At 50.2% G+C, this 17,486-nt stretch overlaps 1 protein-coding gene across 2 annotated transcripts in view; it reads left to right on the forward strand.

Annotated features, from left to right (window-relative positions):
• The window catches only part of SAE1 (SUMO1 activating enzyme subunit 1), a 64,659-nt gene extending 50,584 nt beyond the window's left edge, over positions 1–14,075 (forward strand). For both annotated transcript variants that reach the window (XM_070223100.1, XM_023649986.2), the window contains 3 exons: positions 60–204; positions 9,288–9,357; positions 13,058–14,075. In XM_070223100.1, coding sequence (XP_070079201.1) covers positions 60–204; positions 9,288–9,357; positions 13,058–13,150 — 308 coding nt within the window. In that variant the 3' untranslated portion in view covers positions 13,151–14,075. The remainder of the gene's footprint in view (positions 1–59; positions 205–9,287; positions 9,358–13,057) is intronic.
• The last annotated feature ends 3,411 nt before the right edge of the window (positions 14,076–17,486 follow it).

Consider the following 17,486-nt stretch of genomic DNA (forward strand, 5'->3'; position numbering starts at 1 on the left):
TGGAAGCATTTATTGTGGAAAGACCTGCTTTTTAACCTGCCTCCTCCTTCCTTTCCCAGTGCTCCTGAAGTTCCGCACAGATAAGGGCAGAGATCCTAGTTCTGACACCTTTGGGGAAGATTCTGAGCTGTTGCTGCAGATCCGAAACGATGTGCTCGACTCCCTGGGCGTCAACCCTGACCTGCTTCCTGAAGACTTTGTCAGGTTGGTCTCGGTTTTTGTCGCGCTTTAGCCTGGATGGATCCACGTCTGCTTCCAGTGTTTGCCTTAATTTGGGGAGATGCTGTGCTCAGCCCAGGAGCCCTGAGAGCCCGCCGCCCGCATCCTGCCGCTCCGCAGCCGCTGCCTGTCCGCCGGTGTGGCCGCCATCTGAGCGGACCGGGCGCTGCAGGCCCCGTTCTTCATCACAGCGTTTGACATTCGCACCGTGGGCAGTTCCAGGCATTGTAAAATCAAAATACCTTCTGTACCTTTCTTTTTCACTTTACTTAACGTTGTTTTGGGGGATGTTTCCAGATCGGTACGTAGTAGTGTCCTCCCTCGTTTCTGCAGCTCTCTAGTGCTCCAGCACAGAAGCAGTGTAGGTTATTATTTTTTATTTTTTTATTTTTTAAAGATTGGCACCTGAGCTAACATCTGTTGCCAATCTTGCTTTTTTCTTCTTCTCCCAAAGCCCCCAGTGCATAGTTGTGTATTCTAGTTGTAGGCCCTCTGCTTGTGCCACGTGGGATGCCGCCTCAGCGTGGCCTGATGAGCGGTGCTAGGTCTGTGTCCAGGACCCGAACTGGCCAAGCTGGGCCACTGAGGCAGAGCGCACGGACTAACCACTAGGCCACAGGGCCGGCCCCTAGCGTAGTTTATTGAAGTGGTCCCCTGCTGCCTCGAGTTGTGGCCCAGCTTTTATGATCTCATCATGCTGTAGTGTGTGACCTTGTGTGTGTCACTTCATATGTGTAGAGATTATAACGGCAGGATAAATTCTGGAAAGGGAGAGGCTGGGTCAGAAGACTGGTTTCCCGTTCCTAGTTAGTGCCCCATGCCCCTCCGTTGATGGCTTATCACTCTGTCCCGTCGGCAGCAAAGGCATCCATGTTGCAGCGTCCTCGCCCTTGGGCACTGGATGCTTTCGCCTTAGCCCGCCAGGCTTCTGCTCTTTTCCGCAGTCAGGTATAGGGTTTGATTGGCGAGTCCAAATGCTCAGGAGGTCAGGAACCCCTTGCCAGCAGTTCTGGGATCCCTGCTCACGCTCGTTCTCTCAGTGTCTTCGGGGGACGCCCTGGCCTGCTGCTGCACCGCCAGCATGTGGCAGTACTAACGACAGCTGTGATTTATGGAGCAGCTATTAGTACCGGGCGCTGTGGCGGCTGCTTTATGTACACGGTCCTATAAAACCCATTTGATAGGTGAGTAGGAGTTAAGTTGGAGCGCAGAGAAGTTAAGTGCCTAGTCCAAGGTTACGTAGCTAATAACAGTAGCATGGTGTGTTAGAGAATTTCTCTGCTTTACCTACACAGCCCCATTTAATTGTCACAGTTCTCCTTGACGTGTGTGTGGTTGTTTTCCCATCAGTGAAATGAAGAAGCAGGCCCCGAAGGATACAGGCCCTTGTGTGAGGTTTTAGCAGGTAGCCACCCAGGGTCTCCCCCAGGTCTCGCCCCAGTGCCAGTCTCCGGGCGCAGCACACGGCCCTGGCTGCTTTTCAGCAGTAAAGTGGATCAGACTCTCTTCTCCAGTGCCATCTTTCTTCACTTGTGGCTGGGAAGCTCGTTCAGCTACTGGCAACCACCCACCCCCTGATTTAGGAGCAGCAGTGCGCTTTGAATCACCTGCTGAGCCCTCGGTCAAAACGAGGCAGCTGGCACCATGGGTCAGGACCTCATGACGCTGCAGGCTGGGATAGGGTCCCTGTCCCGGGCTAACAACCAGGCACACGTCTCTCGGTAGAGGAAGGACAGCGTGCGAGAAGCCAGTGGTGCCTGATCTGTGCTTCACGGCAGGAGGTGCCCGGCTCACGCGGGGCTCCAGTTTCAGCAGACCCGGCCAGGCGGGCCGGGCCGCCAAGCGTAGCCAGTGCCGGACCGTGGCTATGCAGCCAAGTGACTAATTTGGGCATTTAGAGTGATGAACGGCCTGCCTCTGCGTCGCCAGCCGGTGGCGGAGGCCCCACTTCCCAGGAGGAGAAAGCCGCAGCCTGACTGCTAACAGCCTGACTCGTTGCCGCCCGGTTTCTCTGCGCAAAGCGCTCTCCCGTGCCGAGGGCCTCAGGGGCTCAGCTGCTCCCACGCTATCGCCTTTTAAGTGAGAGGGGTTTGGGGCCTCTTGAAGCCTGTCTGTGGATAGTGGAGATGAGGCCTGAGATGGGACGGGGCCGCCAGCAAGGAAATGAGCCGCCGCCTGGCAGCTGAGCTGCCCTCCCAAATTGCCCACCGCCAGCCCGGCGCAGGGTGTGCTCACTTGAGTGGGGACAGCTGTGCACAAGTCTCCCTTTCCCTCATCTGTCTGGGCTCTGCTCGCGCCCTCCTGTTCGCTATGTTCCTTCCTCTCTTTGCGGAGAGCGCTACTGCTGTTCTGGTGATGGAAGTAACCTGCCTGTCGCCACGGAGCATGGAGGCAGAAGACCGTCCGCACAGTCCCTCACTGAGAGGCGGTGCTGCTGGCCTTTCGGGTGCAGCCTCTCGGGCTTCTCTGTGTATCTACTCACTTCTCCTCTTTCCTCTTTTTAAATATCAAAATGAGATCATACTGCCCACGAGAACCTTCTTTTTTCTGCATATCATGGGCCTGTTTGTGTCAAAAATACAGATCCATATTCTCACGTGTACTTTGTAATGTTTCACTGTCTGATATATGGTTACTTAATTAACCATTTCCTTATCGGTGGGTATTTAAGTTGTTTATGGTTTTTCATTATTATAAACATGTATGGTGAACATTCATAATTTGTATATGTAATATAACTTTTACTGTTAAATTTTTTTATGGTAAAATATACACAACATAAAATATACTATTTTAACCATTCTTGGGGGGGGGGTGTTTTGGGGTGTTTTTTTTTTAAAGATTTTATTCTTCCTTTTTCTCCCCAAAGCCCCCTAGTACATAGTTGTGTATTTTTAGTTGTGGGTCCTTCTAGTTGTGCTTTGTAGGACACCGCCTCAGCGTGGCTTGATGAGCGGTGCCATGTCTGCGCCCAGGATCCGAACCGGCGAAACCCTGGGCCGCCAAAGCGGAGCAGTGAACTTAACCACTTGGCCACAGTGTTGGCCCCTATTTTGACGATTCTTAAACATACAGTTCAGTGGCACTAAGTACCTTCACGTTGTTGTGCAGCCCTCACTACTCTGCATCTTCGTCTAAACTCAGAATCTGTACCCATTAGACACTGGCTTCCGTGCTGCCTTTCCCCAGCCCCTGGTGAGTTCCATTCTACTTTCTTTCTCTGAATTTGATTATTCTAGGTATCGCACATAAGTGGAATCATGCAGTATTTGTCCTTTTGTGAACTTAGCTGGCTTTTAAATTACAGAAAGGTACGTATGTTGTGGAAAAATCAGATAATGCAGAATAAATTCAAAGATGAAAATGAAAACCACTCATAAATCCATTACCCAGAGAAAACCACTGACCATTTGGTATTATATCTTCTTACACATTTTCTACAATAGCATATGTAAAATCTGCAAAATCCTTTGTAGGTTTTTAAAAAATACTCATAATATTCATTGCTAGCAAGGGTGATGGAAAAAGATGCAACCTTTATAAGAAAGACAAGTTGGAAAGGCATTAAAGAGTTAATCACATAGGACAGTGCAGTGTTATGCACAGATTACAAATGATGTTTATTATGAAAAATGTCAAACGTATAGAAAAATGGAAAGCGTAATAGAGTAGTGAACACCTGAATACTACTCAGCTAGGTGCAATTGTAAATCTTTTGCCTTTTGTCTTTGGGGAGGGGCATAATGATGACGTGATGCTTAAGGATGCCTCAGAGTTCATCTGTTGCATATGCTCCTGTGTCTCTTTTAATCTAGGAGTTGGAAAACTCTGGCTTGCCACCTGTTTTTGTAAATAAAGTTTTATTCCACACCTACTCATTCGTATATTATCTGTGACAGCTTTCGTAGAGTTTTTGCAGCTCTCCAACAGCAGACTTGAAGAGTTGAAACAGAGACCATATGGCCCATAAAGCCAAAAGAAATTTACTGTCTGGTTTGTTAGGAAGTTTCCCGACTCCTGCTCCAGAACAGTTTACCACCTTTTTCTCTTTTTTCCAGTTGTATTGTAGACTATCCCATGTTCTGGTTTTGTCTGTTTCTTGAGGTAGTGCTTGTTTTTTTATTTAATTTTTATTATTTAGACATATATAGCAAAATTCACTCCTGTTTCCTCATAGTGTATTTTTAAAAATTTACATACAATAAAATGTATTTTTTTTTTTTGTTACACAGCTCTGTGACTTATGTGTCTTTATATGACTTTTGTTTGCGAGTTCTCTGTAGTTTTACAAAGGTGTAGGGCTGTGTAACCACCACCACCATCCAGATACAGGGAAGTTTCATCGCCCCACAGACCCCCTCCTGATGCCTTGTTGTGGTCAGCCCTTCCCACCTGCCCCCACCCACCTGTGCCCTGTCCCGCGGTCCTGACTTTTCCATACTGTAGTGTGAGTGGAATCATGGAGCAGGCGTAGTCTTTTGGGCCTGGTGTCCTTCAGTTAGCTTACTGCGCTGACGTTCATCCACGTGGTGTGAACGGATGGCTCTTCCTTGTTCTTGCTGAGTAGTGTTCCACTGTATGGATTACCACCTGTGTTCACCCGATGAGGACGCTGGGCTGTCCTCAGTTTTTGGCAGTTCTGACTGAAGCCGCTGTAAACATTCACGTGTTTTTGTGTGAATGTAAGTGTTCATTTCTCCGAATATGTATACCCAAGAGTGGAGTTGATGGCTCGAATGGTAACTCTGTGTTTAGCATTTTGGGGAACTGCGAAACTGTCTTCCACAGCGGACACGCTGCTTTACCATCCTGACCGCACTCTGTGTGGGTTCCACTTTCTCCACGTCCTTGCCAACAGGTGTTACCGTCTGTCTGTTTTAGGCCTTAGTGGGTAATGAGTTGTATCTCATTATGGTTTTTATTTGTATTTCCCAAATGACTAACGATGTAGAGCATCTTTTCATGTGCTCACTGGCCATTTGTGTATGTTCTGTAGAGAAATGTGTACTCGGATCATTTGCCCATTTTTTTAATTGGGTTGTTTTTTTATTGTTAAATCATAAGAGTTCTCCGTATATTCTGCATGTAAGTCCTTTATCAGATACATGATTTGCAAAACTTTTCTCCCATTCTGTGGGTTATCTTTTCACTTTCTTTTTTTTTTTTGTAAGATTTTATTTTTCCTTTTTCTCCCCAAAGCCCCCTGGTACATAGTTGTGTATTTTTAGTTGTGAGTCCTTCTAGTTGTGGCATGCAGGATGCCGCCGCAGCATGGTCTGATGAACAGTGCCATGTCCATGCCCAGGATTTGAACTGACAAAACCCTGGGCAGCTGAAGTGGAGCACGTGAACTTAACCACTTGGCCACAGGGGTGGCCCCACACTTTCTTTCTTTCTTTTTTCTTTGCTGAGGAAGATTTGCCCAGAGCTAATATCTGTGCCAACCTTCCTCTGTTTTTTAGTATGTGGGCTGCTAGCACAGCATGGCCACTAACAGAGCAGTGTAGGTCTGTGCCTGAGAACCGAACCTGGGCCACTGAAGTGGAGCATGCTGGATTTAAGCACTAGGCCACCAGGACTGGCCCCTCACTTTCTTGAGGGTATCCTTTGAAGTACAGGTTTTTAATATTTAGGAAATATAATGTGTCTGTTTTTCTTTTTTCACATAGGCTTTTGGTATCTAAGAAAACATTGCCCAATCTAAAGTCATGAAGATTTATTCCTCTGTGTTTTCTTCTAAGAGTTTTGTAGTTTCAGCTTGTGCATTTAGGTCTGTGATCCATTTCTGAGTTAACTCTTATACATGGTGTGAGGTAGGGGTCCAGGTTATTTCTTTTGCATGTAGAAACCCAGTTGTTCCAATACCATTTGTTAAAAAGACTATTTATTTTCCCATTGAGTAGTCTTGGCACCTTAGTCAAAAATCAGTCGAGGAGCCAGCCCTGAGGTGCAGTGGTTAAGTGCACACATTCTGCTTCAGTGGCCTGGAGTTCGCCAGTTCGGATCCCAGGTGCGGACATGGCACCGCTCATCAGCTATGCTGTGGCAGGCGTCCCACATATAAAATAGAGGAAGATGGGCATGGCTGTTAGCTCAGGGCCAGTCTTCCTCAACAAAAAGGGGAGAGTTGGCAGCAGATGTTAGCTCAGGGCTAATCTTCCTCAGGAAAAAAAAAAAAGTCGACTGTGTATGTGTTATTTCTGGACTCTCGGTTCTGTTTCATTGATCTGTATGTCTGTTTTTATGCCAGTACCACACTGTCTTGATTACTGTTGCTTTCTAGTAATAAGTTTTGAAATTGGGCCATATGAGTTCTCCAACTTTGTTCTTCGTTTTCAAGATGGTTTTGGCTAGAGACAGCCCTGAAGGCCTAGTGGTTAAAGTTTGATGTGCTCTGCCTCAGCAGCCTGGGTTTCATTGCCGGGTGTGGAACCACACCAGTTGTCTGTCAATAGCCATGCTGTGGTGGTGGCTCACATAGAATAAGTAGAAGGGCTTACAGCTAGAATATACAAGTGTGCACTGGGCCTTTGGGGAGGGAAAGAAAAAAAGAGAGGAAGGTTGGCAACAGATATTAGCTGAGGGTGAATCTTTCCCAGCAAAAAAAAAGAAATTGAAAAAAAGGATTGTTTTGGCTATTTTGGGTCTCTTACATTCCCATATGAATTTTAGGGTGGGTTTTTCCGTTTCTACAAAAATGGCATCTGGAATTTTGGTAGGGATTGTGTCAAATATATAGATTGATTTAGGGAGTATTGCTATCTTAATATTAAATCTTCTGATCTGTGAACATGAGCTAGCTTTCCATTTTTTTAGGTCTTTTATTTCTTTCAACAGTGTTTTGTAGTTTTCAGAGTGTAAGTTTTAGACATCTATTTCTAAATTTATTCCTAAATACTTTATTTATTTGGACGATATTGTAAGTGGAATTCTTAATTTCCTTTTTCAAAATATTCCTTGATAATGTATAGAAATACAGTTGACTTTTGTCTATCAATCTTGTATCCTAAGCTTTGCTGAATTAATTTAGTAGTTCATATAATTTTTCTGTAGATTCCTTAGTATTTTCTATATACTTGATCACGTCATCTGTGAATATATATTACTTCTTTTCTAACGTGGATCTCTCTGATTTGTTTTCCTTCTTTGATGGCCCTGGCTAGAGCCCCAGTGCAGTGTTGGCTGGAGGCGGTGAGAGCACCCGTCTTTGTCCTGCTCCTGATCTTAGCGGGAAAGCTGGCGGTCTTCCACCATAAAGTACGATGTTAACTGTGGAGTTCTCACAGTTGCCCTTTAAGAAATTTCCTTCTATTCCCAGTTTGTTGAATGTTTTTATCAGGAAAAGGTGCTGGATTTTGTCACATGCTTTTGCTGTGTCTGTTGAGATGATCGTGTGTTTATTGTCCTTTATTCACTTAATATGGCATCCTACATTGATTGATTTTTTTCAGATGTTAAACCATCCTGTCATTCCTGGCATAAATCCTACTTAGTCATGGTGGATAATTTTTTCTATACGTTGGTTTGGTTTGCTAGCATTTTGTTGAGATAATATAAGAGGAAAAAAGCAGCATGTTAAATCGTATAGTATGATCACACAGAATGTAGGTGTATTTTTTTAAAAAAGGGAGAATCTTCCCTCATTTGATTATCTGTGAGTAGTGGAGTTGTGGGTGACCAGTTTTCTTTGGTGGAGTTCTCTGTGTGTTTTATAGTTCCGCAGTGGACCTTTCAGCAGGAGGAAGAGTTCCCTCTGGGCTTGAACAGGTGGCAGTGCTGGTCCCGGCCAGAGGCGAGGAGACGGTACCCTCACACAGTTGGTGGGAGCTGAAACGGATGTGGCCTTCCTGGAGGGCAGTGTGGCCCAGTGTCTCGGGACCCAGCGATTCCGTAGTTAGGGACTTGCCAGAGGAGTTACTTGGACGCCTATGTATGCCAAGATGTGTGATCGCAATGTCGAATGACTCAGGAATCCATCAGTGGGTTATAGAGTGGGATGAATAACAGTTGGTATTACTTGGGTTTTAAATTATTTATGTTTAGATTTGTGCACTTTTTTTTTTTTTTCCTAGATTTTATTTTTTTCCCTTTTCTCCCCAAAGCCCCCCGGTACATAGTTATATATTCTTCGTTGTGGGTCCTTCTAGTTGTGGCATGTGGGACGCTGCCTCAGCGTGGTTTGATGAGCAGTGTCATGTCCGCGCCCAGGATTCGAACCAAGGAAACACTGGGCCGCCTACAGCGGAGTGCGCGAACTTAACCACTCGGCCACGGGGCCAGCCCCTAGATTTGTGCACTTTTTAAAATGTCTAGAAGGATGTGCGCCACACTAGGAAGCTTGGAGGTGGTCTCCTGGTGGTAGGGCTCCTTGGGCAAGCTTTCCCCGTACTCGTCTTTGTTCCAGTTTGCTTATTAGTTAAAAAACGCCGTTGTGTTCAGGGCTGGGAACTGGCAGGGCACCCCTTCTCTGGGGAGTGGTGGAAGAAAGTGTTTCCTGCCCAAGATGGGTGATTTGGAGGGGGGCAGGTGACAGTATTAGCTAAAATTTGTCCTCTGGGTGCCCCATCCTGGCCCAGAAGGGCTGATATCTCTGTGGGTAGTGAGACTTTTTTCTGCCCCCGTGCTGTAATTTCAGGCCGCAGATTTCCCATGCCTCCTGCATGTCAACACAGGCCTTTGCCCGGACGTTGTCTGGGAATAGCATATAGAACCCACTGCCCACTGCGGGTCAGGAGGGAATTGCGAGAATGTGACCGGGGCACTGAAACATCTGATATTTGTAGTGCCTTATTTTTAGGAGGCACAGATATAGTCTTTCCTTTAACTTAAAAAAAAAATGTTGTGAAACCGTTCCTGCCTGGCGAGGTTCAAAGGTCTTTCCCAGCCACCTCCTAACCCCCTGGATCAGATTTAATTGTCACGTCTAGATGCCAACGTTGGCATTGCTGTCTGAATTGACTCCTCTGGTGGGAGGTGTTTTTATGCAGGCCAGCCCACTCCTGACCTGGCCAGGTGTCCTGTCAGCCCTGCTGTTGCTCACGACCCCATTTCGCTGTCTTCTCTCTCAGGTATTGCTTCTCCGAGATGGCCCCCGTGTGTGCAGTGGTCGGAGGGATCCTGGCCCAGGAAATTGTGAAGGTAAAAAGTCACTGCAAAGCAGACGATAGTTGACCCTCGGCACCATGACCTCGTGGGGGCGCCAACATGGATTGCTCAGAACCGGCTCAGAGAGCTGCCAGGTTTCTCTGGCCCCGATCCTCCTGGTTTCATGCGCTCCCCTTTCCCTCGCTATCCCATTCTCTCCAGCCCATGCAGGTGGGCATTCAGCAAATGAAATTGAGGACCTACTCTGTCCCAGAGCTGACACTGTGCCCTTCAGACGCCATCTGCCGTCCCCTCACTATACAGATTAGTATCTGGTGCTGATGATGTTTGCCAGCTATATTGTTCCTCATGGCTCCGTGAGACGGGTACTGTTATGATCCCCATTTAAGGGGAGGACACTGAGCTCCAGAGAGGGGACGCCAAAAACCTGGGCTCTTAACCTCGACTGTATGGCTTCTCTCCATCTGTGACCCTGGCGTCAGAGCTCCCTCTCGTTAAAGCCCACACCACAGGTATTTACAGAGGAGTGGAGTGTGTGCCCTATGCCAGGAGCCCCACGAGGCTCCATACAGGGTGCCTGTGACCTCCCCTCAGAAGGGAGGTGTTTCACCTGGGCTCTTGTAACCAGTAACTAGCACAGCCTTTGAGTGTCTTCTGGAAGGTTTCTGTTGACAAAACTATAGTATATGGCCAAATATATTTTACTTTCTTTGGGGACTCTGGTATTTGCCCGGAGACGTTGTCTGCCTTTCGGCAGCTTTAGTGGACTTACAGTGATGGCGTGTCCTTTGCTCTCACGGAGCGGAGTCGTGCCCGGCGAAATGATCTCCCACGTCCACATATATGCCAAGTTCAAGCTTAGGAGGGTGCTTTGGGGATGCAGAGTTCCACTGCTTTGCCTTGGGGTCTGTAAATTTGCTCTGGAGACATTTGGCTCAGTTGGATAGTCCCACTGTGTTCTTAAGGCTCTTTTTTTCTCTCTTCTTTCCTGATCCTTCTCTCTGGACCAAACTTTTTTTTTAAAGATTGTCACCTGAGCTAACATCTTTTGCCAATCTTTTTTTTTTCTTCTCCTCAAAGCTCCCCAGCACATACGCATATATTTTCAGTTGTGGGTCCTTCTAGTTGTGGCATGTGGGACACCACCTCAGCATGGCCTGATGAGCGGTGCCATGTCCGCGCCCAGGATCCAAACCCGCAAAACCCTGGGCCGCCGAAGCGGAGCGCACGAACTTAACCAAACCCTCATCCACGGGGCCGGCCCCAGGACCAAATTCTTTGTCTGAATCTAACCTTTGTGTCATAGGCAGTGGGGTGGGCACTGAGGAGACATGGGGAGAGAAGGAGAAGTATGTGGTGGCCGTGCCTGTGCCCTGCTCACGCCTTCTGCTTAGCCCGGACTGACAGGAACTGTTGAGCTTCTGTGCCAGTCTGAGGAGCTGGAGTGGTTGCCCAGAGGACCATGTTGAGAAGGATCCTGAGGCTGCCTGGAGACAGACTCAGCAGGAAGGAGTGCAGTGAGGGACAAGGAAAAATGACAAGGGAGGAATGGGAACGTACATATTTTTTTCGCCCATAATGACGACAACAATGGATAACATTTACTCAGACCACCGCGTGCCACACCAAGGCCGTGTTCTTCACATGATTGACGCGGCAGGAGCTGTTGTGATCCCTGCTGTCTACAGGGGGGCTGAGTGCAGAGAAGTGGCAGAGCCAGGTTTCGAGCCCAGGCGGTCTGGTTTCTGGGCCTGTGCTCTTCACCGTGTGGCCATCGTGCCTCAGGCGCTGTGCCTGAGCAGCATCCATGTCGTTGCGCCCTCGGCCTCGCTTCTGCAGCCCATTGAGAAGCTGCTCCCTGGCTCTTTCCTGCAGGAGGGAGACGGGGTCAGGGCAGGTGGCCTTGAGGCCGTCGTGCGCCGTGATCTCTGCGTCCCAGTGCTAGCCTCGAAGGCAGCCCCTCCTTCCCGCCTGCTGGGGACAGCTGCTGCCCAGCATCCCGTTTCTGTTTATCCCAGACGGCCAGAGCACTCGGCATTCTTGGTTGCTGGGTGTGTTTGGAATCTCCTCCTGCCCCCCTCTTGCTTGGGAAGCACTTTACCTTTTGCCCCGTGTTCACCCCGTGCCCTGCTGTCTTTTCCCCTCCACTCCCCGTTACTTAACACGGTTCCGCCCTTCAGCCAGCTGGCAGTATGGCCCCGAGTCCGAGGGCCGCAGGCCTCCCGCTCCTCTCCTGAGGGGCCGTCTGTCCGCCCACGACAAGTCAACGCCAGGAGATGGAGGTCACATGTCAGAGTCTGCCCCCTGGGAATCGCCTTTCTCTGCTTCCTTCCTTGTGCCATTCCAGACACCACGTGTGCCATGGGCATCCCCTGTCGGGTCGTGCTTCCTTAGGTTTCACTTGCCCTTCCTTTCTGTTCACGCTGTCCACGGTAGGTAGAGCTGACTGTGACAGCAGCACCCATACCAGGCTCATCTCCTGTGACAAGGGTTCTGGTCTGGGAGTTCCAGCTGTGGAACCCCTGTGCTTGGGACCCCCAGACACTGGTGAAGGACCCCTGGCCCCCATTAGCGAGAGCAGCTCGTACTTTCTGAGAATTCACCATGTGCCAGGCACGTTACAAGCTTGATCGCGTTTCATTCTCACCAGCAACTCTAGCAGGGATGTGCTATTTGCCATTTCATGTGGGGGCCCAGAGAGGCCAGCCTCTGTCTTCTCCAAGCCTGGGAAGCGGGACCATCTAGCACAGACCTGGCCCAGCACAGGCTCGGGATGCTCTCCTTGGACGAGCAGCTGAATAACCACTTGGAGCGGGCGTGCGCGGTCCCTTACAGATGAGGGCCTGGGCTGGGGCTGCTGCTGCGTTCGGGAGTCGGGGCTTTGGAGCCCGCTCCCGGCCTTGCGCGGGGGCTCCTGCCTGTGAGTGGCAAGCCCGGCCCTCCCGGGAAGCTGTGCGCCCACCCGGCAGCTTGCTTAGCTGATGCATCCTCTTGACAGGATAACCCATTTGGGGTTAAGAACCCCTTAGAAAACTCATTGACACCTTTGAACCCTCTCCCCAGGACACATGTGTGCACACACGATTCAGCATGTAATTTCAGGAAGTGCGACCCCATCTTTAAAAGTGCTGGTTCCTTCTGTTAACCCCACAAGATAGTACCGTTTCCATGGCTGAGCAGCAGCTCCTGGGCCCTCTGGACCCCAGCCCTGGCTGTCTTGGGGAAGGCAGGCAGCATTGGTGCTGCCTGGACGAGCCACTTCCGTGCCCGGGTGTGTCCCCTTGGGGGGCGGGTGCTGCCGCCTGAGATGTGCTGGGACGAGGCACCGCCGTTCTCAGTGGGAGAGTCGTAGCTGATTATCACCTTGTTTGCCGAGCCCTGCCTCTCAGGGTTAGCCGTCGCTTTCAATAGTTGAGGTGCATCATCTCTTTTAATGCCTAGGGTATAATACGTGTGTTATTTTTATTTCTCATGCGGAAAGTAAGGTTCAGAGAGGCGTGATGGTCTGTCAGAGACACACAGCTCGTGAGGGACAGAGGAAACAGATGTGACGGTCATAATCAGTAATGTCTCCAGACGTAGCCAGGTCAGCTCTGGGGAGCAACATTGACCTCTCCTGAGAACCGCTGCCCAGCCTGCTTTGAGATCTGGTTTTTGAAGTTTTTTTTCTTTTTTCTCCATTTTATCCCTTTTAGAGCACTTGAGCTGAACCCTCTCTTGTTTTTCTCCCCAGGCCCTGTCTCAGAGGGATCCTCCTCACAACAACTTCTTCTTTTTTGATGGCATGAAGGGGAACGGGATTGTGGAGTGCCTTGGCCCCAAGTGAACCCGAGACTTGGCAGCCCGGAGACGCCGACCTGCAGCATGCCCACTTGTGCCCCGGCCCCTTCCCCTCGAAGGCATCTCCAGGCAAGGGAGAGAGGAAGTCATGGGACCAGTACAGACCGTGTCCTGCAAGCAGGGCGGCCGTGCGATGTGCCTCTTGCCAGTACCAGCAGCTGCTGACCAAGGGGCGCAGGGCCTGGCTGTCTCCATCCCAGCTCTGTCAGGACTGCCGGCCCCTGAGTGGCGAGCCCCTGAACGCCCCACGGATGCCTCTCTGTCCTGGTGCCGCCGTGGGGTCGCCACCCTCTGGGGTACTGTTGGGGAAGCCTGCCAGGAACCAGCGCACCTTGTTGCTTAGGAGCCCCTGCCGCCTTCTCGGACTTAGTCCCCGCATGATGTCATACAGCGAGGAGCATGACTTCAGGTGGGGACTAAGGCCCAGGGCCAAGGGAGCGCTGGTGGCACCCCAGTTCCCAGCACAGACGGGGCCCTAGAGGAAAAAGCGCGGCAGGCGGAATGCATCTCCTCCAGAGTCTGAGATCCTGGAAAACAACAGCTGGCATCTGCTGTGCTGGTCTGGGGGTGTTGGTTTAGGCTTAGTTGAGTTCCAGCCTGGATTTTGGAACAGAGGAAATGTTACCAAGTCCTCTTGGGTATTAAGGCAAGACCTTGCAAATTGAGTATTAGTGGGAAAACTTTGTTTGAAAAAGGGTTCTGGTTTGTTGGGGCTGAGCTAGGCCGGGGAGCCTGCGTTTGATTGACCCCCGGCACTGATGCGGCGCCCACCGCTCTGCAGGGCGAGGCCTTAGGGCTGCGTCGCTCCTTCGTTTACCCCCTGCATCACAGCTGTTGGTGTTTTTTATATTGTCTATATTTTCTTGGCTCTTTGAAAAGGAATGATAGAAATAAAGTTATTTGCTTTAGAATTTGTTTGTTTTTCTTCCACATGAGAAACTTCTACCCCGTTAGGGAGTGATCCTTCCAGGTGCCTTTTTAAACCTGAAGAAATAGTGCTGACTGCTGTAACGTGGCTCAGGGCGCGCCTGCCCGCCGCCGTTCCTGCCGCCGGCTCCCTGGGAATGCAGCGGGACTTAGATGGCTCGAATTCTCGATTGCGTGGAAGCTGCTGGTTCCAATTGTCTGTTGAATAGTGCAGTTAAATAGTGGCTGGTCTCTGACAAGAATTATATAATAATAATGGAAAAGGAGTAAAACAGATGATACTGCTGCTGCCACGCCCTGTGTCCTAGGCACTGTGGAGAGTCAAAGTGGGCGATGACCTCCTTTAAGGCGAAGTGATGCTTAAGTCATGTGCCCCGAGTCCCACGGCTGGTACGGGCCAGCTTTCGCTGGAACACCGGGTGGGTCTGGACTTGGCAGCCCGGCAGCCGTGTTTCCTCCCCCTCGCTTGGCTTTCTCCTTGATGTAAAATTATGTGAGGTTTGGGTCTGGTCAGTCTGAATGAAGAAATCCACTCCTTTCCTCTTTCAGTGCTGCTGCTGTCAGTGAACAACGCTGGTCTCCACTGGGAGGAGGAACTCAATTCCCCAGCCCTCACAGCCGCCTCCACTCCCCTGGGGTGTGGCGAGGGCGCTGTGTGTGGAGGTGCCCCTCTCTGGGCTCCGTCAGTGTCAGTCAGGGGCACCAAGGTCAGTGGTTTTCTCGATGCAGGAATCTCACACGTCTTTGAAGTTTTGAGCTAATTACACCCTTTCCTTTGCAATGTGGGGCTGTGGTCACAAGGGGGAGCAGGTGGGTCTCAATGGATCAAAGCAAAATTGTCATTACAGTCTTCTCGGCAGCGTCTCAAACTTTTCTGCCCCTGTGCCTCGAATGGCAGAGAGTGAGTCAGCCAGAGAGACCCTCTCGGGATCTGGGGGCGGCACTGGAAGCTGCCAGCCCCGGGCAAGAAATGTCTTTATTCTCGTTTCCTTGCATTTCACAGTCTCCTGTATGCATGTTGGTATTATCATAAAAATGGATTTCCCTGCGTCTCCAGGAGGTGCACAGTGATGATCCTGCTGTGTCTGGTACCTCCGGGAGACAGGTAGCCCACTGGAGAAGGAGGCTCTGATCTGTGACGGGAACAAATACTGTTGGGATGCGGGAGTTACCGCGTGAAAGGAAATGGGCTGTCTTCTTTGGGGCTGCCGGCTTTCTCCACCCCGTTCTCCACCGCTGTTGTCTCTGGTTTGTGTAGTAGCCAAACTCTGTGAAGTGCTCAATGTGTTGAAACCTCAGGTAGAACATTCTAGTGAAACAGGTGCTACTCAGAAAATAAAAAAGTAACACATGCAAAGGGAAGAAATTACAACACAGTCAAAAGCCCTTGGTCCCGTCACGGCCCCACATGCCGTGATTCCCTTTGCAGTGCAGGCCGGTTGTGTCAGTTTCTTGCCTTTATTTGGTGGATGTAGATACGTGTATATCTACTGAGGTTTGCCTCACGTGCCCCTTTTCAGGTGCGGAAACGGAGCCTTCGGTTGTAGTTGACGAGTCAGGAGAGTTTAAAAATGCTAAGAGCAAGCGTATGCTCCCGCTCGCTGCCCGGTGCTGGTCAGAATAAAGGGGTGGGGTCCTCACAGCAGCAGCCCCAGGGGCTCGACACTGTTGTCGTGCCCACGTCAGGGGAAAGAGCCTCACCCAGCAAGTGAGGGGTGGAACGGGGGGACAGGGAGGCTGCTGTGGGGACACTCATTTGGTGTCACCGCTTCTTGTGTGGACAAGGGGCCTCACAAGGTCCTGAGACCCAGGGGTCACCACTGAGAGCCATCAGTCCGGCCCGGGTTCTGAGGGAGGCCCTTCAGCTGGGCCCAGAAGGGCAATAAGAGTGAAAAGACTCCTCCCACCGCGTCGTGCGGCCTGTCGGCCCCGTGTTGGCCACATTGCAGCAGCCGCTGACTTCACAGCTACACTCAGGCTTTTGGAGAGAAATGCGAGATGTTTTTTGTATATTTAGATGTATCCACTTTCATATCCGCCTCCCAGGGGTCCCCTGTGGCAGCCGTTGAGAGTGAGGCGTTTCAGACTAGCAGCTTCAAGCCCAGGCTCCACCACTGAGCTACGTGACCTTTGGTCCCCAGTTGCCCCATCGGTACAATGGGGTAGTAGGAGTGCGGTCCTCTGACGTGGGAATTCAGTGAATGAATACATTCCTTCGGTAGACATTGTTCAATGTAGCTGCTATTATGCAGTCATAAATAACTGTTTTTCTGCAACTTGCTTTTTCTCACTGGCTTGTTGATCCCTGCCAGTGCATAGAATTCCAGAACCACAGATGAACCATGAGCCATTTAGTCAGTCTGCTGTTGAGTGACTTGGAGCTGGTTTCCCTGGTGCGCACTTAGGAAAGACTCCCCAAAGCCGGACGCCAGTTACAGAGTGCGTCAGTGCATCTGAGATGTCGATCCCTTCCAGAAGGCTGTGTGGTGGTCGCATTTTACCTTTCTTTTGTTGATTGGCTAGATCATACCTGCATGTGGTACAGAACTGAAAGGTTTATAAAGATGCACGGTCATATTTCGTAAGGAAGGAAAAAGCTATATAAACAATGAGAAGTAAATCTTCCTTTTCCAGAAGCAGCCGTTGCACGGTGGGCTTCTTTGCAGGTGGCGGAGGGGGGCCGGTTCAGGGCTGGGATTGGCTCGCTAGAGGCTGCGCAGTTTGCAAGGGGCAGCGGTTGAGCTGAGGGCCTTGGAGCCTCCGCTCCGCCACCTGCAGGACTGCTTGGCGCCTTGGTTCCAGGAGAGAGGGCCACAGAGATGACTTAGGTGTCTGCCTTCCCTACGGAATGATGGATGCCTCTTTCGTTTTCCTAGGAGCCCTTTGGACTTTGCTACCTTCCCTGGCCTGACTGACCCCGGTCTGTGCCTCTTCCCATCTAACTTGAATGGTGGAGTGGGGTTCCCCACTGTCAGTCCTAAAAGATGACAGGTTTGGTTCTGTTACAAAAAAAAAGAAGATACAGAAGTTCCATAAGTTTCTAACAGACAAACCACTCCCTGCAAATAACTATAACTTCTGGACAAAATACAAAAAAAGGAAAACCAGCAACAAAAATAAATAAATAAAACTATTGGCAGGCGCTGAAGCAGGTGGACTTTGGAGGGGAGTTGAAAGTTGCAAGAAGAGCCCACCACAGGGTGAGTGTTCTCATGTGTGTGTGTGTCCCACAGCTTTAGCCTGAGGGCAGACTGCGCCCCTAGCACTGCACCGGGCAGCTAAAACTCGGGGAAAACAGCTCTTACTGGACGGAGGAACCAGAGGACGGAGCTGAGAGTAACCACGGCTACGGAAAGGAGAGCTGGGGCGACGGGAACGCTGCGTACGCGCATCAA

The sequence above is a fragment of the Equus caballus genome, chromosome 10, assembly GCF_041296265.1.
Source record: "Equus caballus isolate H_3958 breed thoroughbred chromosome 10, TB-T2T, whole genome shotgun sequence".
NCBI classification, from domain to species: Eukaryota; Metazoa; Chordata; class Mammalia; order Perissodactyla; family Equidae; genus Equus; species Equus caballus.